We start from the raw sequence: 22,180 nt of genomic DNA, 5'->3' as shown, positions 1-22,180 counted from the left end.
CAATTTTTTTGTAAAATGGCAAATTATTTTGTTAGTTTTCGTTAATGTTATAACACGCACATACGCAAGTCTCTGCCACCCTCCTCGCTCATGTCATCATCCATTCATCTCCAAATTGCCGTTGCACTCGGGTTTGCTCGTCATTCTCCAGCTTTCATCCTCATTTTGTGTCTAATGTTCATCTTCTCTTCCCTCCTCTGCCCATCCTTCCTTCTTTCTCCTTTCCAAAAGGGAATCCAGCTTGCTTGACACTCAGTACGCACCCTCTTCCTTTTCATTGCCCCCCCCCCCCCCCCGACCAAAGGATGCATATTTACTTCCCTCCTTTAGTCCATCTGATATGCAAAATATTAGGAACAGCATTGCCCCGATGTTGTTGGGCCGTCTCCTTCTCCTTGAACATCACTAGCATACTCGTGACTGTTCCTAATAGTTTGCGCAACAATTTGTGCATCACCTCCATTAATTCCCTCTCAAGTTTTGCTTTTTAACAGGACGCACATTAATTGAAGGCACCCGCGGGACATGCACAGTCAAACGTGGATGTGTGCAAACGTGTGCGGTGTTACTGCGTGTGCATGCGGTCCTCATCACGTGGACTCCAAATCAGCTAATGTCCATCTTTCATCTCATTCTCGTTATCTGCATTTGCATTATCAACATGGCAGAGAGAGCAAAGGTCCAAAACTGACTGCAGGATGAAAACCGCTTTTATGCCACCTAATTGTACTTGGTGTCATATGAGGTGAGGAAGTGATAAAACTTCATCCCGCCTTAGCCCAGATACAACAAAAAGGTAGAACGCAATACATTTGAAGCTAACGTATGTCTGACAAAAATTAGGAACGCGACGATACAACTTTTTTTTTCAAACCGAATAAGCAGTACTTAGATTTGAGGACTTGCTCAGGCAAAGTAACAATATAGCGCCATTACATCTTAATTAATAAAGATCCTGACGTTGACGTCACGCGTCCCAAAATGGCCGTTAGCGCAAGCATTTTGGCAGCATGGCAAACGCGTCTGCCACGTTGAGTAAACGGTAAACGCCACACTTTAACAATGATTGACAGCTCTTGTGGACCAGCTGCCCCAACGAGAAGAGGCAAAAAAAAAGGATCGAGCATGCTCCAGGCTACTAAAAGAGGAACCAATGCGTAGCCAATGTTGCACTCGGTACATGGTGGCTAAATCAACAGATGCTAACAGTTAGCACACGCAAAATGTGCCGGAAATAAGTCCGTTTTTTTTAATTTGTGCTACTACGGTTTAATAGATACTGAACTGACCAACACCATAAAGAAGACTTTTTATGGTATAAATGACGACTGCCGCGGCCGTTTTAGCAGCTGCTACATAAATAACACTGTAATCGTAACATGTCCGCCGTGCACATGTATATCATGTCCTTTTCCTCAAAGTGATTGTCAATGCTCTTGGACGGAAAGTTGACGCATAAACGCTAGCTTTAGCATTCCTCGCTGATCTAGTCCATTAATGCTGCGCCGCTACCTTCACTGTCGCAGAGGGGGCGTGTTCAGAGAAAGTCACGTGACGTCAGGATCTTTATGTTGATGAAAGCATGTATTATTTTAATAAAATATTGTTCAGAAACACATGTCACGCTAATATAAAAACATTTAGAGACGCAAACTAAACATTGTATTCTGATTAATATTTTGTTTGTTGAATATGAGTTGAATATGAGCAGCACAATCCACCCAATCTATCTCGGGGGGGCGGCCATTTTGTGATTTGCTGTCACCTGAAAATAACATCACAGTTGTTGAGGATTCAGGTAACGACCAATCACGGCGCCTCTTTTCTGGACCTGACCCGTGATTGGTCATTGGTCGTGACCTGAGCCCTGAGCAACTGTGATCGACGTCAAATCACAAAATGGCTGCCACCTAAAATGGATAAAAACAGGTGGATTTTGCAGCTTAATTCATATTCCACTAGTACAATATTAATTAGAATGTTGTGTTTAGACTAGTGGGGGCACAAAACCAAAAAAATTTGTGTTGACTTCCTGTTTAAATGTTTAAATCTGTCACACATTTCAGTTATGAAACGTAGCTGTTAGCAGGATAACTGAGCTAATTTACTATACAGAGGACCCCGCATACCCACCGATTTGCATATTCATAGTTTTTTTTTCAATATTTTAAATCTTTTATTTACCCATTTCCCTCTTTTTATGGAAAATGCATATTGAATGTGAACGTTCAATTTAAAGTCCTTCTTTTCTTTTTTTCTTTTTTTTAGGGTTTATAGATTTTTTTTCCTTTTTATCTTACCTTTCATCATGGCTCCTACTCTGGTAAAGGATATCAATGTCATAGTATCGAAGCATCTTTTTCGAAAAAGAGTACAGTATCTGCACATCTACCCAAGGACAAAACAAATATTAAATGAATAAATAATAAATGATGACTTTAAGCTGTTTTAGTTAACAGAGGTCAAACAAGTGCAACTAAACATGCGCAGCCTTTTCAATCTTCCCACTTTCAACTTTTAGGGATTTATTTAGAAGACCAGTGCGCTTTATTTTGACACAAGGTGTCACAAATGGCATTTTTAGCACTCACGGCTCACCGACAGCCTCACGTGTACGTATCGCACTGGCCTGCTGCCAGAGGCTTTTGTTTTAAGCCCCGCGTCCGTCATCATGTGACCATTGAGGCAGCTGCCTGCTTTTTCATCAAAGAGAACTATGGACTCGTTAGTCCGCAGCCTAATTTGATTGTTAACACAACGCAACACTGGTGCACTGTTGAACGTCACTGGAATGCTTCTTGTGTGTTTGTTTGCTCTGATCTGTTTAGCTTTACAGCTAATTTTTATTTTGTGTGTGTGTGTGTGTGTGTGATACCTGCGTGTTTGCCATATGCGCATATCACACTGTTTTGCCTGCTCTCTACTTGTGTGTGTGTGTGTGTGTGTGTGTTTATTCCCACCAGGTACGGTCACTTCTCAGGTATCAACAGGAAAGTCCAGTTGACGTACTTGCGTAACGGACAACCTAAAGCCTCCAGCGAAGAGGAAGGTAATGTGCTATTTAAAATAATAATAATAATTAGGGGTGTCAAAATGAGTGCGTTGATTTTGAATTAATTAAAAGTTCCTTTAATGCCACAAAAAAATATTTACGCACGGTTAATGACCGCTCCTTACTTGGAAAGCCTGTACTGGGGGAATTCCAGTCGCAACACAGCAGACACGTCAACATTTTGCAGTAATAAATGTAATACAAATGCAAATGTGTATACAAATGTGGAGACTGGGGTCAAGTTGTATTTTACAATTTTAAAAATGTGCAGAAGTTAATTCATGTCAAAGATTAGATAGCTCTTTAATATGAAAAGAAAAATGCACTGAGCTGTCACCAACGTCTTACAAATGCAATTACGCCATCTAGTGGCAGAAAAATTACCAACACAAATCAATATCACACTCATTTTTTACAGTACAGTACAGCTTTTTAATTTTAAATAACTAAATTTTAGGAATTATTAGGAAATTACTGACTAAAAGATGCAGCATTTCTATTTCTATATTCTAACTTTTATGTTGTAGGAATCCTTGACTCATTGAGCCATTTTCAGCAGTAGAAAGTTAATATTTTGAACAGAATGAATTTGATAACTTTTTTTTTTATGTACATTTAATACTTTTAAAAAGACATCTTTCCACTTGCTGTTGACTGAAGATGACATCACCTGTGCTGAGGAAGTAGGTAACGAACAATCATGGTTCACTTGTTTTCTAGGTTTGGTCAGCAAACTGAACCATGATTGGTCGTTACCTACTTCCTCAATCCTCAGCACACGTGATGTCATCTTTAGTCGACAGCAAGTTAAAAAAATAGCTTTTAAAGGTATTAGTTGTACATGAAAAATAAGGAAGTTATCGAATTCATTCTGGGCAAACTATTAATGAGTTAAGTATCCCTTTAACAGTATGAAAACTTAGACAAATTATTTAATTTGCACATTTACAACAGATATAACACAACAGATTAATCGTGAGTTAACTATTGAAGTCATGCGATTAATTACAAGAATTTTAATTGCTTAACACCCTGCTAATAATATTGCTTCTCATAAGGAATCTAAATCTTCTCATGTCAGATTACAGAATTTGTAGCAAGCGAAGGCGCGCCGTGTTTATTTATATTGTCAGTCATGCACAGTTCACATCAATTTACAAGTCGAGTGAAATGTAACGCAAACACAACATGAAGGGAACCATACAAGATTCCTGTTGCTTCTCAAGGAGGGAATCCAGATAGACACTTACTACATAAGCAGTGGCTCTTTTATGAGGTTTTGCTGACTATTTTTGTCTTGCGCAGCAAGAGCTCAGCTTACTGTTATTTGCAAATACACAAGGCCAACACATCACATACTGTATGCCGGCAAATATTTGTACAAGCGTAAATACAAATCTGCCAGAAATGGAATCTCCCGAATCCTGAATGCCGTTTGTTGTTCAGACTCCAAGAGGGAGGGTCCGTCTCTGCTGCTGGTCCTCAAGTGGGGCGGCGAGCTGACGCCTGCTGGCCGGGTTCAGGCCGAGGAGCTGGGCCGAGCCTTTCGCTGCATGTACCCTGGAGGCCAAGGTAACGTGCCAAACACGCACACACCTGAGCCCATTCCACACCGCCTGTGAAAGACGGTGTTTTCCCAGCTTTCCCGACATGGACTGGGCAGGGGGATAAAGTTGACTTGGCAATTTTACGACTTCTCCACCCCTTTTTTTGCTGGATCTCTGTGTGAAAGAGGCTTTAAAATCGACTTCATGTTAGGTTGCATTCTTGTGAACGTTACAGAAACCACGTATTGGCACCCTTCAGCTGGGGAACCAACCACTGAAAGCATTTGTCGCTGGCTTACAGATTAGTCTTTGAATACAATGGATATAAAAAGTCTACACACCCCTATTCAAATATCAGGTTTTTGTGATATAAAAACATGAGACCAAGATGAATGATTTCAATACTTTTTTTTATTTTTTTTTTATAATGTGGCCTGTACAAACAAATTGAAAAGTGAAAAACTGAAATGTTTCAGCAATGGTAGGTAAAAATAAACCACTGATATAATGCAATTGCACAAGTGTGCACACCCACTAATAACTGGGGATTTGGCTTTGTTCAGAATTAACCAATCACATTCAAACTCATGTTAAAAGCGAGTCAGCGCACACCTGCCGCCATTTAAATGGCCTCCGAGTACCCCAAAATAGGGTTCAGCTGGCCTACAGTGCGAAGCTTCTGACATTTTTTGGAGTCAGATCTTATACCACAAGGTCCGCAGAGAGCTTCCACATCATCAGAAGAATCTCATTTTGTCTGCCAGGAGAAGTGCACAAAATAATTTCCAAGGCATTTCATATACCGATGAAAACAGTGACGATAGTCATTTGTTGATTACAAAAAAACTGGCATTTGAACAGGGGTGAGCATGTACCGTATTTCTTTGTTATTTAAAATCCAATGACAACATACGATGGAAACTCTGGAAGAAAATCTTGGCCCAAGAACAAAAAGAAAGAACTAAATTTGAGCAAATCAATTGACTGAAAAGTGTTTATTATTATTACCAAATACCAAGCTGAACTTCTTCTCATCATCCAAGTGAATGCAAAACAACAACTGGAAAGGGCTTGCTGATTTTCCAAACACCTACTCATCACCATATTGTATGACAAAGTTAACATTTTGTTTTCACCTCACACAAACTGGAAAAACAATTCTTTCTTCCTTTTTTTTTTTACCACGACTCCTTTTTCTTGGGTTCTCAACTGTAATGTTTTGTGTATTAATGCATGTGAAACTGAAAACACACCACCAACAAAGTCCACACAATCTCACAAACTCTTCTTTCCCCTTTCTGCCGTCACAAAGTGTTGCCTATTAACTCTGCTCTTCTTTTCTCACCGGTCTTTTGCTCTGTGTAAACTACTAGCCGGTAGCAACCGGGCCCTTGGCTGCGAGTCCCCTATTGATTTTGGTAAGAGACGGGTGACCCAGGTCGCACCGCGCCTCCTCGTCTCGCTCATCATCTGTCCACTAATTGATTTGATGTCGTGATTTGAACGCACCTCACTAATCGACCCGCTGACAGATTGCTGTGAATTGTTGTCATACAAAATGATTTTGTGCTGTTTTTAGGCCATGAAAAAAAGGACAAAAGAATCATTCTGTACCGTATTGGGTGTTTTGGGACCACAAAAGTGATTGAATTTTAGTCTGATAAATCGAGGATCCTAGTGTACTCCATTGCAAAAAGAACAATTAAAAATTTTAAGAAAAAAATATAGTAAAATAAGAAAATTATTACTCCAAATACGCAAAATTATGTGCCAACAGAACAAGAAAATTTTACTTAAATTGACCTGCAAGATTTTGAAAAATAAGAAAATAATACTAGGCCCATATCAACCACAGCTGTTGAGCTGTGGTTGTTGCCTGAGCCTTGATGTCATCTTCAGTCGACAGCAAGTGGCAAAATGGCCGCCCCCCTGAGATGGATAAAAACGGCTGATTTTTGCTTCATAACTCATATTCCACAAATGTAATATTAATCAGAATGGTATGATTTAGACTAGCGAGGTCACATGTCTAAATGTTTACAGTTGACTTCCACTTGCATACTATGTCCAACAATGACTTGCTCTACTGCGCCCCCTCCCCTGCATGGCATACTACACCTCCACTGCACCCACACCGCAAGTCTATTTGAGTCTGGAGCATTGAGCAGAACCGGTGTTGCCAACTTGGTCAAGAGAACATCATGAGTCTAAAAGAAAAATGCATGACGCAGCAGTGTGATATGATCTCTAGCATTAGGAGAGGCTTTCATCACCTTGAGCACCATTAACACAAACATTTTAGCACCTTGTTGCCTGACTCTCACTGTCATTTATATAATCCAAGCGGGCGGCTGCCTTCTTTAATATCTTGGTTTTATTTATTCACTTTCATTTCATTGTGTTGATGCGTTAAACCACATAATTCAGCCATGATGCCAAATGGCAAATATTAGTGGTGCAACCACTGCAACGGATCATCATTGATCCGTGGTCGTATCGGATCACGCCCACGATCCGCGGGATTGGTTGGTGGGTGGGACCAACAACAGTGTGCATTCACAATGGACACCGGCATTCAGATATGTCAAGGAAGCTGAAACATCCTCATTACTCAACGTAACACGTTAGGCCTAACTTCAAAATAAAGTTTACCAACTACAGTAATACATTGACGGCAAAACAAATAGCTTTAGTAGGCTTTTACTTTGACGTTAGCCCACGTCGTGGCGTGATGGCAAGCTTGACTTTCCTTTTAGCCGTTTATGCTTTCTATATCGTAGTTTTGATCGACATTGCAGTGGCGACCAACTTCAACACAACGCTATCCCGAACTCATATTCAATCCCTAATTTAGAACGCTAAGGAACTGCTAATTAATTACGCCGTCATTGTATGATACGGCAGAAATCTCCGACGTAAATTGCTAGCGGCTAACTGTTAGCAATACAAACGAGTGTCTGGCTGATGGCTGTGAGTGAGTTTCACGGCTCACTTGATTTCTTTTTCGATATTCTGGACCAAGGCTACGTTGTAATTCACTCTCTGTGTTTAAAGGAAGGGAATGTGCCTTATATTGCACTTTGAGGTCTTTTCATAATTATATAAAAATAAATAAATACAACTTCCTCATTTATTTTATAAAACACTTTTGCCCCCCCCCCCCCCCCCCACCACCCCATCAACATTCAACAAAAAAATTCAAACATGGTCGACACAACTTTAAGCCATTAACACTTTATTTTACAAATTGACATTTTTTTTATTTAACCCATTAAGGCCTAAAACACCTGGCAAACCATGCCTCTAAAACCTATGGGTGACTGGAAATTCAACAATATTAAAAATAATTGATATCTCAGCTCCTGAAGCAGATAGAAACAAAATTCCCAAAACATTTTAGAGCTTACACTTTTTATTATAAACCTTCAATATATATATATATATATTTTTTTTTTAAAAATCAACAAACACATGTTGCATCTGCGGGGGTGTATAACTCCAAATATATTTACTTTCAACACTGGAGCGCAGTTGGAATAACCTCGGGGGATCGGGGTAATTATTCGTCGTCATCCTAATTGTCTAAAAACAGATTTCTTAACAGTATGTCACTGTTACACTTATTCGAATTCCTCCCGCGCCGTCGTCAATAAACGCTCGAATAAAATTCCAGGACATGCTATGAAGCCCACGTCATCCTATCGTGCATATTCTGATGCCTTTCATCGGCTAAGAAACTAAGAATTGGCCAAAACGCAACAAAATGACATATCCGCTCTCCCGGGTTTAAAGGGAGAAGAGTGCAGGAGTGTTCCCGGCTTTAACGGTAGAAGCGCGGTCACGATCCGTGACTCAAACCCGCAAACCGATCCGAACCATGACTTTTGTGATCCGTTGCACCACTAAATATTGTCAAATTTTAGATAGATCACAAGACATTTGAACTGAAAGTGATGCTACCTCAGGCGCTTTATTCCTTTTTATTTACGGGCGCAATCACAACCGCTTTTGTTCTTTTCCTCTCAGCATGTTTGAAATGTCACCAAGTTTAAATGCGAGGCTTCACACTATGCACGGCCCTGCAGGCGACTACGCCGGCTTCCCGGGATGCGGCCTCCTCCGCCTGCACAGCACTTACCGCCACGACCTTAAGATCTACGCCTCCGACGAAGGCCGAGTGCAGATGACGGCCGCGGCGTTTGCCAAGGTCGCCGATCGTCACGTCAGAACAACACGTCAAGGCCACGCCGCGGCTCAATCTCGGGTCGTGCGCTTTCTCTGCAGGGCCTCCTGGCTCTGGAAGGCGAGCTGACTCCCATCCTGGTGCAGATGGTGAAGAGCGCCAACATGAACGGGCTGCTCGACAGCGACAGCGACTCGTTGACGGACTGCCAGCAGAAAGTGAAAGCCAGGCTACATGAGATCATGCAGAAGGACCAGGAGTTCTCACACGACGACTATCAGAAGGTCACCCAGGACTTCGTTTGATGAGCTTGTTGTTGTTGCACGTGAAGGTCATCTGTCCCTTTTTTTCTTTTTACGCTGGATCACAGCTCGCGCCAACGGGCAGCCCGTCACTGGTGAACTCCATGAAAGTCATACAGAACCCGGTCAAAACCTGTGACAAAGTGTACGCTCTCATCCAGAGCCTCACCTCGCAAATTAGAAAGCGACTGGAGGATCCCAAGTCTTCAGGTACCTGCTTTAACTAACAACGCAATATCAGCAGGTAGTTTTTCCTTTGAAATCAATGGAAACTGTCAAGTGAGGTGCGGAATTAGGCCCCAAATTCTACTAATGCTACTAATGCTAATGTTGCTACTAGTACCTGTTTAAAGTTTATTACTATTACAATTACTTTTTATGCTAGCGCATACAGAAGGCTTTGATGCGGCCTCTGAACTGAGGAGAACGCTTGAAGCAATGGTAGTTATTACAAAAACGGCTACAACAGAGTATAAGAGATCAACCAGGGCCATGTTGCAAAAAGCTCTTTTCCCCACTGTTTTCAACAGGTTTGTGAATAATGATGAAACTTAGTTAAATTCTAATGCTAATTTCTGCATAATGGAAACAGATAGCAATCTTTTTTTTCCTGAGGAAAGAAGAGACTCTAATCTTTCTTTTGGTAGGATCCATGTTTTGATAGCAATATAACACAATATTTCTGTGGGCCTTGCAAAATCTGTCAAAATCTAGTAAAACAGCCGGGAGTGAAGTTGGTTGCTTCGGTGAAAATGGCTGCAAGTCAATGAGTTAATCATGTATTGACGCAGATTGATCGCACTATTAACTCTTTGACTGCCAGACGTTTTCAGAAAAGGGATGCCGCCAGTGCCAGCCGATTTAAGCATTTTGACTGATTTTCAAGGTCCACAGAAAATGTTCTGTTTGGACTATGGAAACACACGTACTACCAAATGAAAGATTGGACTTTCATCTTTCATCAGAAAAAAAGAGTTTGTTTCTACCTTATTCCGTTCTTTAGTAATCAACAATAGAAAATGGTTAGTTTGACCCAATTTCGCCTGTGTTGGACCAAAATACGGAGAAATCAAGCTTTTAGTGAAACGATATTATTTCATGCATTCTAGTGAATTTGACACTTCTTTTTGTCCATGAATGATGCCACAAACACCTAAATAGTGCTTTACTTCTATAAAACACTACCACCAAGAATGAAAAAGTGTTTTTTGATAGCAAAATACGTTTATTTACATTCAACAGTGTAACAATTTGACAACAATTTGGCAAACTATTTACAAATGTGTGCAACTGTGGTGCTATTTACAAATATGTGGATGTTTCAACGACAGTTTTTCTTTGTGTAACACTCTCCTGCGTGCAAGAAGACGCAACAGCATTTGCATGATCCATTTTATCCACTCCATTCATGGTGGCATCGTAGTCCAGAAACAGTGTCTTCTCCGTGATCAGACTGTACCCGCTCCTCCGATGAATATGCATTGGACTCGGGGTACTCTTCATTGTCCGATCGAATGTCCGCTTGTGCAGCTCCGCGTTTTCCGGCCTTAGCAGCGCTAGCCGCGCTAGCCGCGCGTAGCCGGTGAGGCTTACAACGTGATCGTAAACACGTCCAGGCTTCCAACTTTGGCGTCAAACTCGCAGTCATCATCATCATCATCATCAATCTGCATTGGTCGATGCCAACTCTCCATCGCCCGATCGAATGTCCGCTTGTGCAGAAGTACCCGGCCGGCTATTGTGCGCGTTTTCCGGCCTTAGCAGCGCTAGCCGCGCTAGCCGCGCGTAGCCGGTGAGGCTTACAACGTGATCGTAAACACGTCCAGGCTTCCAACTTTGGCGTCAAACTCGCAGTCATCATCATCATCATCATCAATCTGCATTGGTCGATGCCAACTCTCCATCGCCCGATCGAATGTCCGCTTGTGCAGAAGTACCCGGCCGGCTATTGTGCGCGTTTTCCGGCCTTAGCAGCGCTAGCCGCGCTAGCCGCGCGTAGCCGGTGAGGCTTACTACGTGATAGTAACAGGCCAAAGCTTCCAACTTTGGCGTAGAGCTCGTTGTCATCATCATCGTTGACATCAATGCGCTTTTTAGTATTGATTGATGCTTTCCGTCTTTGAAAAAAATGCTCAAGCGTGAGCTGCTTGTAACCGGTTGCTTGGTCTAGCCATTGTGGCTTGGATCAGCCATTGTCTCCTCAACACTCTAGCTCCGCCTCACGTCTTCTACTGACGCCCACGGTGGGCGGCCCATCCAACCTTGTGCAAAGAGAGTCATCGCTGCCCTCTAGGGGCCAAAACGAGTCTTTGACTAATCAGATCAGCCTGATTCTTTCAGCACAGCTGCCCAAGGCTTTCCTGCACCCGTTTTTGAAAAAAAAAAAAAAAAACATAGGGGACGTCTTTTAACGTCCTCGGCGCCCTTCCCTAGGTTTATGCTAAACGTTTTATAACGTTTATGGCAGTCAAAGAGTTAATTTTGACCGCAGATTATCCTTTATCTTGATAGCGGATGGTTACGTTAAAGGTAGCACAGGTTATGTTTGAGCAATAAACATGCATTAAAGTAAAACATTTAATTAATGTATGACATTCAGAAGATTTGTTCATGTAAAACTACTGGAGTCATTTTTTCCCCATTTTAAATTATGCAATTAATTAACTGATTAGAAAAAGAGGAGGATGAGTGTGCAATGGATCAAAAAATGTTGAAGACGTCCTCAAAACATTAAATGTCATAAGAATTAACACATAACAGGTGCTCTTCAAATTTGCCGGGCAAAAATTGTTGATAAAAAGCCTGTTTTAATTAAGTGATTAATCGTGATTAATCAAAATTCTAACATGTGATGAGTCTGATTAAAAAAAATCAAAATTCTAACATGTTATTAATTTAATAAAAAAATTAATTGTTAAAAATCTTTAAGAAGTCTTTTTAATTAAGTGATTAATCACATTTTTAAAATGTGATGAGTCTGATAAAAAAAAAAAATCAAAATTCTAACATGTTATTAATTTAATAAAAAGGTGTAATTGTTAAAAATCTTTAAGAAGCCTTTTTAATGAAGTGCTTAATCAAAATTCTAAAATGTGATTAGTCTAATTTAAAAAAAAATTATCGTTTGACAGCTATACCACAAATAGAAGATGGTATAAAAATCCTCAAAATAATCAAGTTACTTAATCATGTGACTACATTTTTTTCCCCCCCTCATCCCAAGATCTGCAACTGTACCACAGCGAGACGTTGGAGCTGATGCTGCAGCGCTGGTCCAAACTGGAGCGAGATTTCCGCATGAAGAGCGGACGCTACGACATCAGTAAGATCCCGGACATCTACGACTGCATCAAGTACGACACGCAGCACAACTCCTCGCTGGACCTGGACGACACCCTGGAGCTCTTCCGGCTCTCCCGAGCGCTGGCCGACATTGTCATACCGCAGGTCAAAAGCGTCTCATTCAATCTCCGTCTTAACATTCAATTGAAAACACATTTAAATGGAATTCAATGTTCCATTGTATTATTTCTACCCTTCTTGATGAGGGTATGACAGCACTGAATGAATTTTCCCTCCTGTAGGAATACGGCATCAGCAAAGCAGAGAAGCTGGACATCGCTCAGGCGTACTGCGTCCCCCTGATGAAAAAGATCCAGCTGGACCTGCAGAGGACGCACGAGGACGAGGCCGTCAACAAGCTGCACCCTCTGTGAGAATTGCACTGTAGATGCGCTCAATCGTAATTGAGGAAGAAAAGCGTCACATAATTTTGATGTTGGTCAGGTACTCGCGGGGGGTGATGTCACCCGGTCGCCACGTCCGCACGCGCCTCTACTTCACCAGCGAGAGCCACGTCCACTCCCTGCTCAGCGTCTTCCGCTATGGAAGACTCTTGGATGTATGCACTCTTTACAATGCTCTTTTGAATGCAATGTAGTTGAAATTTTAAATGCGACAATGCAGAAGCATTTTAAAGGTGTGCGACTGGTGGAATTTGCCTCTATTTTCATTCTTAATTTATATTTATATTGTATGCTTTGTTTATATAATACTGTATCTACCAAGGTCAAATAATGATCATTTTGATCACCAGATATCGCCATCTTCTGGAAAATGAATTTGGTCGTTATGATCCATGCAATATTAACTATTAACTCATTTGCTCCCAAAAACATATAAATACGTTTTATTTTAAATGTTTATTTTTTTGTATCAATGTGACAAAAATAAATAAAAAAACGTTTCCAAATCCCACTAGCGGAAACAAGCCTCTGACAGTGGGGGAAATAAAAAAACGTATTTTTCCTTCTTTTTTTTTTTTTGGGCTGGCCCGAATGGGCTTCTTTCAAGGATGAAAAAGACCAGCAATGGAAGCAGGCCATGGACTACCTGAGTGCTGTGACTGAGCTCAACTACATGACCCAGATCGTCATCATGCTGTATGAAGACAACAACAAGGTGAATGCCAATATTTTCGTTCTTACCACATGCTACATGCTAAAATGCGAACGGCGTCTGGTTACTCTCTGATTGTATGTCTGGCAGGACCCTTCTTCAGAGGAGCGTTTCCACGTGGAGCTGCACTTCAGCCCGGGGGTCAAAGGCTGCGAGGACGAGGAAAACGTTCCACTAGGCTTTGGCTTCCGGCCGGCCTCTTCAGAGGTGCGTTCATCTCACAATTATTTTGTTGTTTAATAACACTAAATCCATTTTTACCAATGGGATAATACGTTGAATACTGAATTCTACAATTATTCCATAGCTGCAGCTCTAGTTACGGCCATTTTTTTTTTTTAGATGGGGGAAAGATTCACAAAAAAATTATTGCCTTGACCCTTGTTGTTTATGGAGGACCAAAACTGCCAAAATTTAAAATAAATAAATGACAAAATAAATGAATAAAAGTTAAACTAAAAAAATATATACAAAATATAATTCAAAAATTAAATACAAAAATAAATATAAATGGAGATAAAAACAACAAAATATATATCTCCCTAAATAAATAAATACAAGTAAAAAAATAAATACAGAAATAAAAAATGAGATAAAAAAAATAAAAAAAAATAAAATGTCAAAATGAATACAAAAATAAATATATAATAGAATTAAATATCAATCAATAAATAAAAACGCTCTGCTCTCACATTTATTTATTTCATGCTACAGACGCTCTGTCAGGTCAAAATGTTATTCAAATGAGGAACGGTCCTAAACGTGTCTCTATTTAGTCATTTATTTATTTTAAATTTTGGCAGTTTTGGTCCTCCATAGTTGTTTTCTGACGAAACAGAATCAGGACAAAAAGCCCAACCAGGGCAGCCTGGAGGATCTCTCTCAGGACCAAACCGACGAGGCACTTCCTGTTTCCGAGCCCATCAACATCCTGAGGCGATCCCCCATGATTCGCAACCGCAAGACTGGCTCCATGGAGGTAATGTCATTTTTAACATCACCCCCCCTCCCCCCTCGCCCATCCACCTCGCCTTCCAGAGCCAGGAGGCCCTGTTATCTGCATGGCACTTCTAGTACGTTTCTGTCAAGTGGGTCCCTCGAGTCATGTGTGGGTATTAACGCCGCTCAGGTCCTCTCTGAGACCTCGCCCTCCCAGTCGTCCAAAAGCGGCACGTCGCACCGTCTCTTCCCTTCCGGCTCGCGCCAGTCGCCTGAGATCAAACCAGCCAGCGGCCTAGGTGGGCGCCTCCTTGTCGTGTGTGTGTGTGTGTTGCCTTTGCATGTGTGTGTGTGCTTTAACCGGGCGCAAAAAACATAATTTAACAACTTTCTCTTCAGCTGTGACCTGTCCCCTCTTTACACCTTTTCTCTTTCTCGCCACTCTCGTGTACATCCCAGTTTGATGTCGTGGTAACATTTCCAAAGTATGTAGGTCGCATGTCAGTGGGGGGGGGGGGGGGGACGTTCACAACCACCTTCACATTCCCCCCACGGGGTGCCGAGATAGCCAGCTGCCGACATGTTGTTTCTCGACTCACGGTTTCAGGTTTCAGATATCAACAAGCATCTTCCATCCCAAGCTGGCTCCTCGTTTCTCTCACTTATTTTATTGTATTTATTTATTTATTGGCTTTGCATTCAAGTGTATTACAAAAGCATTTTCCTCCCAGATTACAGTTTACCAGTGATTGGTGTTTATTTCGTACTTTGTATTTGTGCTTTTGTAGTCGGAATAACCAAGTTAGTAGACTTATTTTTTTTTGCCCAACTCAGCCCTAAAAAGAACATAATAATAATAATGACACGATAAAATCAAATTGAATCAAATTTGTCATTTCAGACGTGTGTATCAAAGTCGCACTAATCCGTAGCCAAGTGGTAGCTCTTAGCTTGAAAAAGGTTGGTGACCTCTGAATTAGAGGTCAAGTTGATCATAAGTTGTGTCTGCACATTTTGTCTCGAGTTCACCTTGTTTGTGGAGGTCAAACGAGCAGCAGGTGCAGCGAGGGATGAACACCCCCCCCCCCAGCCGCACTTTTTATAGCGACGAGTGAGGTGCAGTCTCCATTTTGAGGTCACGCGTGAGGAGCAGTCTCCATTTTGAGGTCACGCGTGAGGTGCAGTCTCCATTTTGAGGTCACCCTCTCGCGTCCCTTCCAATGACAAATCAACTTTTCCACGGCGTGCGATTCAAACCTTGGATGAGCAAACGAGAGTCAGGCCGGGTTCACGTACACACTTTGCACACTCCTCTTCCTCCTTCTCGCTCGTCTCTTCCTCTTTCACCTCCTTTTTCTTCTCCTTCGGCTCACATGTACGTGCACGTGAGCACGTACACGCCTGCCTACAGTTTGCATGTCGTGGTTTCCAGGAACAAACTGCAGTTTGTTGACACACTTGCAGGTTTTTCTTAATGCAGTTATTCATAGCAGCAGTTTGTTATGAATAACAGCAGCACTTGTGTGTGTGTGATGAACTAATGCTCACCCTTCACTCCCCCCCCTCCCATCTAACACTACCCCCCTCCCACCTGGCTTATGTCACACAGGCCTCTTCAGCGCCTCCATGCTGGGGGTGTCGTGTAGCGCCCCCAACCTGCGGGACTACGTACGCACGCACCACCATCACCACCGAAAACCCCCCCTGTCCCCCGGCAGCCTGCCCTGCCAGATTGGCATGTTCGGTACGTTGGCGCCGCTGACACCCCCCCCCCCCCCCCACACTCCAAAAGTCCGCAATTTTTTCTTTATTTATTCCTCTCCACAAAACAGTTTCCATTTTATTTACACAGTCCTCCAATCCAAGTCCTTTTCCCAAAATGCAAAGCTGACCATTGCAATCTGTTGAGGAATTTGTTTGACGGTCGTCATGGTGATGATGGTGCTGACCCGACGGCAGATGCGATTTGCATGAGCCTTTTTGGGTTCTCTACTTTTGTTGTGTGACGAATGCAAAATAATCCCCACCAAGGCGGTTTTGATGCGGGGGTTTTTCTTGTTTTTTTTCATTCTGGGGGTAATTGTTACTTCAGGACAATGGGCCTTTTAAATCACATTCTTCTCTTCTAATTTCCATATCTCACTGCCGGTTGTCTTTGGCTGGCCAGTCATGGTCAGATTTCGTCATTTCTCAACTTCCTCCCTGGTGTTGGCAGCTTTATTTCTTTGTTTCTGCAGCAAATGCATGTGCTGCATTTCCCAAAAGGTGTACTTTTCACTCTGTCCACTAGGGGACACTCTTGCTACACCTCTGTCGCATCTTGACACTGGCCAGCTCCACTGGCAGGTGAGCGTTGGGATGACGTCACTTTTTTTGTACCAGGAGGGAAAGGCCTGCATCAGTTTGAGTGTCTAATCTGTGGAGAGAGAAAAAAATGATAAGCTGCAGAGAGCCCATTTCAAATGATTTCTACCTTTCCTAGCATCACTCAGTCTTGTTTGCATGTTGTGAGGTAACAAGCATGTCTTATTTTGGGTAAAATCACCAAGTGTATAATGACGAAAACTTAACATAATATGAAAATGTGTATGTGCACATAAATGGAAATACGCTGTCTCATGGCGGCATCATGAAACTTAAGGATTCGTCCTCAAGGCCTTAAAATGAAATCACTGATTTAAAATAAAATTATATATATATATATATATACAAAAATGTGATTTCCATTTTTTTTTTTGCTTTTTTTGAAAACATAAATGACATTATTTAAGACGCATTTTCTGTCAATTTTTTCCATTCTGGAATTTTTGAAACTCTCCTGATAAACTTTGACAGTTTCCTTCCCAAGCATTAAATTACATTAACTTAAAAATAAATATAAAAATAACAGAAATCAATTTAATTTACAGATTATGTGAAAATAAACACTTCCTCTTGGCAAAATGTCAATTTTGTCAAAACGTATGAAAACATTACAGTACTATTTAACATCATTAAGAGCTGACAGCCACCAAATCGTGATTGAGGAAAAACTGAGATCAGTTCTGGATTCCGCACCCAAAAATTTGTCCAAAAACAGCTGTCGGACCTAACTCAACAAAAATTGTGTTTCCCAGTCTTATATTGTAAAAATATCCTTTGTTTTCCTCTTTGTCAACTGTGATCAGAGGTGGAAAATCCAGGTTCAGAAAGTAAAAACCCTGCCACAGTTTGGCTTTAGCACCTGATGCTAGCTAGCTCCCATGGTGCTTGTTTACCTGCTAGGGAGCTAGCTAGCTAGCTAGCATCAGGGGCTAAAGCCAAACTGGCAGGGTTTTTACTTTCTGAACCTGGATTTGCCATCTCTCACTGTGACTTTTGGGATTCCTTTTAAATGTATTTATTTTGGTATTGCTGTACATTTATACAGAAAAAAAGGATGTCAAACAGTTGTTTGAGAATTTACTTTATTATACAATTTCGTGACCTTTAAAAATAAAATAAAATTTGCACTCGCCAAATACTCCCATGTATTGAAAAAAGCTCAAATGAATCCTAAAACGTAACGTATGAAAACATAAATAAAAAAAATCAGTTAAAAAAAAAAGTAGCAAACATGCTCTAAAAAGGAAAACTTAAAAAAGAAGAAAAAACAAAAAGACTTATGAAAAATCGGCAACTATTATTACCCTGTCTCTTAGGAAAAAAGATAGACATATTCATCTTTTGATGCTCACTCTTTCACGCTATGACTTGAGGGTCGTTTGGGTCTTTGCTCAGCTAAGCTACCTCTAGCGCACGTGAGAGCGCCCTCTACTGTCTCATTGTATGAAGTGGCGATTGACTGTCCTCTTGTTGCTCCTGGCGTCCTTCTTCCGATATGTCCAACGTCCTCCTGGTTTGAACCGTGTGACAGATCATCGTGGTGACATCCTCCTTTTCGTCTTCTTGTTCGCTCCTCTTTTTTTCGAAAAGGGGCGGAGCCGACAGTAACTCCAAGTTGCCTCTCTTATCTCCTCAGAGCTGTTGTCTATGCCGCCAGTAAAGAGATTTTCTGTGTCGTTTGCCAGACATCCGACTAACGGTATGTCTGCTTTTATTTCTTGTGTCCTTTTTCCACACTTTTTTGGGGTGGTCTTGCATGTTTTTTGTTTTTTTTGTGTGTGTAGATGTGGGACAAAGTGGTGTTTTTGTTTGAGACTTTTCCCGGCTAACGTCACCTCTTAAAAAAAAAATTTTAATAAATCACGTCAGCACGTAAATCATTCATCTTTTTTTTTTTTTTTTTTACGTATTTATTTGGTGATTCTCCTTTTCTTCTGCACACGAGCCACTCTTGAGAATTGTGAAACTCCTTCACGAAAAAAAAAACCCAGGCCGCTTTCCATCAATGAGCCACAGTTACGACTTCTGGAAGCTTCTTTTAGGTTTTTGGGGTTTCTGGTAATAACAGAACAAGATGAAGATGATGAGGTGAGTGTCGGGGGTCGGTCTTGAAGAATCATCTCTTTTTATTTGCAATTTTGAGTCATGATGTCAATGTAAGCCAAAATAGTTGCAGTAAGGGAACTGGCGGTGATGGCAGCCATCTTTGCAGTCCTCCCCCAAAATATTGAATTATACACGGATTTTCAGTCCCTATCCCTGGCGAATAGTGGGGTTCAACTTAATAGTTTTAAGTCGTAATGTCTCCGTTCACCACTAGTTAGCAGACACGACTTAGTTGCACTTGCACCGGGTGTAGTAATAGTGCCCTGTACTTTAATGTGAGTAGGCCTAATCATTTTTTGGTGGATATGGAATGACATGCAGTACTACGACGGTGTATTAGGGCCACGTATATAAAAATATTTTTTTATAGGGCGGGGCAATATTATGAGAAAAAAAACGTAAAACTTAAAACTCGCAAATTTGCCACTTTATAAACTCGCTAGTTTGCGAGAAAACACTCTTGAATTTGCCACTTTATAAACTCGCAAATTTGCGTGAAAAAACGCATACATTTGCGACTTAATAAAGTGGCAAATGTATGAGTTTTTTTTCTTGCAAATTTGCCACTTTATAATGTTGCAAATTCATGAGTGTTTTCTCGCAAACTTGGAGTTTATAAAGTGGCAAATTTACAAGTTTTTTTCTTGCAAATTTGCCACTTTATAAACTCACAAGTTTACCACTTTATGAACTCGCAAATTTGCGACATTATAAGGTGACAAATTTGCAAGAAAAAAAACTCGTACATTTGCCACTTTATAAAGTCGCAAATTTGCGACTATAAAGTGGAAATCTGCGGCCAAAAAACTCAGAAACTTACAAGAAATACACGTTGGTGTAGCTATAGTCTAATGTGAGGATTCGTTGGTGGTTAAATGTTTTTTTCCTCGCAAATCTGCCACTTTATAACGTCGTTGCAAAGTTTCAGAGTTTTTTTGTCGCAATTTTCCACTTAATAAAGTGGCAAATTTGCGACTATAAAGTGACAAATTTACGAGTTATTTTTTGAAAATTTGCGACTTTATAAACAGGCAAATTTGCACACAAAAAATCCGGAATATTGCCCCCACCATCTAAAAAAAATTATACATGCTCTATATATATACGCCCTAAATACGCCGTCATACAGGACAAAAATAGTACTTCAATAAATAAATTTTGTTTGAGTTGATTTTTGCGGGGTAAAAAAAAAAGCACCAAATGAGTTCCTGCTCTTACTTTGGTTTGCTGTTCACCAGTTTTGTGCCGTCCTTGAATGGTGAATATGCGCAAGCATATTTCAACTATCAACCATAACATTGCTGATGTTAAATATTCCTTCATGATGTGGACTTACTCGTTCATCTTATTTTGCTGACTCATGTTTGCCACGGTGCACAAACTACAGAGGAACCTCTAAAGGAAGAATTCAACTCAAATGTACAAACAAACGTGTATTTCTAATGAGAGGGAGAGAAAAGAACGCGTTTTGGACTTTAGAGGTCCGCTTGTAGTTGTACACCAGAAGTTAGAGCTGCTCATGTTCGAACCTCCTCCACTCTATTCTTCTGTTTTTCAAAAAACCTTCAGGTTTCGAAGGCTGCTCGATGGTGCCCTCTATCTACCCGCTGGAGACGTTGCACAACTTGCTGTCGCTGAAGCAGGTGGACGAGTTCCTCAACGCCGTGTGCGAGAGCAGCAGCGAGGCCCACGCCAAAACCATGAAGGGTAACAGCACCCAACAGAACCTTGCATGGAAAATCACGATTGGCCGGCTCTTCATTAAGTTATCGTCAGTCAAACTCTAAAGCAATCGTATCGTTCATAAGATTTTTAAATCTTTGCTCTTCCTATCCCGCTATTAGTTACAAATTGAACTTAAGTAACCCCCCGTCAGGTGTTTCCATGCTGAGCCCGTCTTGTCTGCCTTTAGCGCTGTCCGGACTGTTTGACTCTCAGAGCCAAACGTCGCTCTACAGCCCCCAGCAGCCGCTCTCCTCGTCGGACTCCGAGGCGTCGCTGCGACCGCCGAGCCGGCCTCTTTGGCGTGAGTGTCGCCGCCGGCGCGCTTGTGTCGCAACATCACTTCTCCGTATGACGACAACATTAGATTTCCCACAAAATGGCCGCCGGATTTTGCTCATTTATTAGTCGAGCGCTTCTCTTCGTGGTATTCAACAAAATGTTGTTGGGGATGCCACACAGTTATCACGACCAATTTAGATCGGCAACACCTTTTTTTCCCTCTTCTTTCTTATTATCTGAAAGCCGATAAGTGCAACAGTGTATTAGGGCCACATATAAATATTTTTTTTAGAGGGTGGGGGCAATATTTAGAGAAAACAAACTCGCCGTAGCAATAGTCTGTGAGGATTCGTTGGCGGTTAATGGGACACTGTTTATGAAATGAAAAGGCAGGATGAAGACGGATTCATTCTTAATTTAAACTTTACTCGTCATACACTTCCTGATCCTCTATCAGCTGACTTAACACTAACCAATCAGAAGCTAGCACACTTTAGGTAAATGCAAGTGAATGACGGAGAGCAGCAGATTCCACACATCAACTTGGCTACTTGTACAAAAAAAATACCAAAATAATAATTCTGGAAACATAAATGTACAAGTAAATATTTATTTATTTTTTAATGATATTAAATGTTTGATCCTCAGGGTGTGGAGCTTCGCAAAGCGAGGCGTCTTTGTCGCTGGCCGTATCCAACGCTTCAAAGAGCGAATGCTTAACATCATATGATTAATCTCTGCGAAAGCGATTACGATCTCCTTATTTGAAAACTCGACCGAAAAGTATTGGTTCAAACATCCGAGTAGGCTTTGTGTATTTCTTGTGGGGGGTTCTCACAAATTTGCCACTTTATTTAAAAAAAAAAAACGTTTATTTTTTAAAGTGGCAAATTCGCGAGAAAAAATTAGCAAATTTGCAACTTTAAAAAGTAAAAGGTTTTTTTTCTCAGAATATTGTCCCCGCCCTCTAAAAAAATATTATTTATACGTGGCCCTAATATGGCGTCGTAGATAAGAGATCAATTTCAAACTGTATTTATTGAAATATTCTCTTTATGAGAGATGATGTGCTGCCAACACTGCGCTGGTTGTTTTTGTTTGAAATTAAAACAAAAATAAATGAAAGACTATAAAGATAAACTTTCAACATGTTACAAATTTGAGCTCAACAGTACCTATATTTGTCTATTATTAGATTGATTGATTAGCTCCCCACCCGGGAGAG

At 41.0% G+C, this 22,180-nt stretch overlaps 1 protein-coding gene across 13 annotated transcripts in view; it reads left to right on the top strand.

Annotated features, from left to right (window-relative positions):
* ppip5k1b (diphosphoinositol pentakisphosphate kinase 1b) overlaps positions 1-22,180 on the top strand; it is a 41,644-nt gene that overhangs the window by 16,753 nt on the left and 2,711 nt on the right. For 8 of the 13 annotated variants that reach the window (XM_086073364.1, XM_086073360.1, XM_086073363.1 and 5 more), the window contains 16 exons: positions 2,964-3,049; positions 4,499-4,624; positions 8,685-8,806; positions 8,884-9,066; positions 9,153-9,294; positions 12,308-12,531; positions 12,669-12,796; positions 12,871-12,985; positions 13,438-13,545; positions 13,633-13,749; positions 14,381-14,521; positions 14,672-14,780; positions 16,091-16,225; positions 18,482-18,544; positions 20,521-20,658; positions 20,864-20,977. In XM_086073364.1, coding sequence (XP_085929490.1) covers positions 2,964-3,049; positions 4,499-4,624; positions 8,685-8,806; positions 8,884-9,066; positions 9,153-9,294; positions 12,308-12,531; positions 12,669-12,796; positions 12,871-12,985; positions 13,438-13,545; positions 13,633-13,749; positions 14,381-14,521; positions 14,672-14,780; positions 16,091-16,225; positions 18,482-18,544; positions 20,521-20,658; positions 20,864-20,977 — 2,051 coding nt within the window. Of the gene's footprint in view, positions 1-2,963; positions 3,050-4,498; positions 4,625-5,972; positions 6,018-8,684; positions 8,807-8,883; positions 9,067-9,152; positions 9,295-12,307; positions 12,532-12,668; positions 12,797-12,870; positions 12,986-13,437; positions 13,546-13,632; positions 13,750-14,380; positions 14,522-14,671; positions 14,781-16,090; positions 16,226-18,481; positions 18,545-18,887; positions 18,935-20,292; positions 20,371-20,520; positions 20,659-20,863; positions 20,978-22,180 lie in introns of those variants that run through there. The other 5 variants (XM_086073370.1, XM_086073369.1, XM_086073366.1 and 2 more) reach the window with 5 other exon arrangements.

Source organism: Leptonotus elevatus, chromosome 4 (assembly GCF_054856555.1).
Source record: "Leptonotus elevatus isolate MCC_2025b chromosome 4, RoL_Lele_1.0, whole genome shotgun sequence".
Taxonomy (NCBI): domain Eukaryota; kingdom Metazoa; phylum Chordata; class Actinopteri; order Syngnathiformes; family Syngnathidae; genus Leptonotus; species Leptonotus elevatus.
This window is presented reverse-complemented; position numbering and strand designations above follow the sequence as displayed.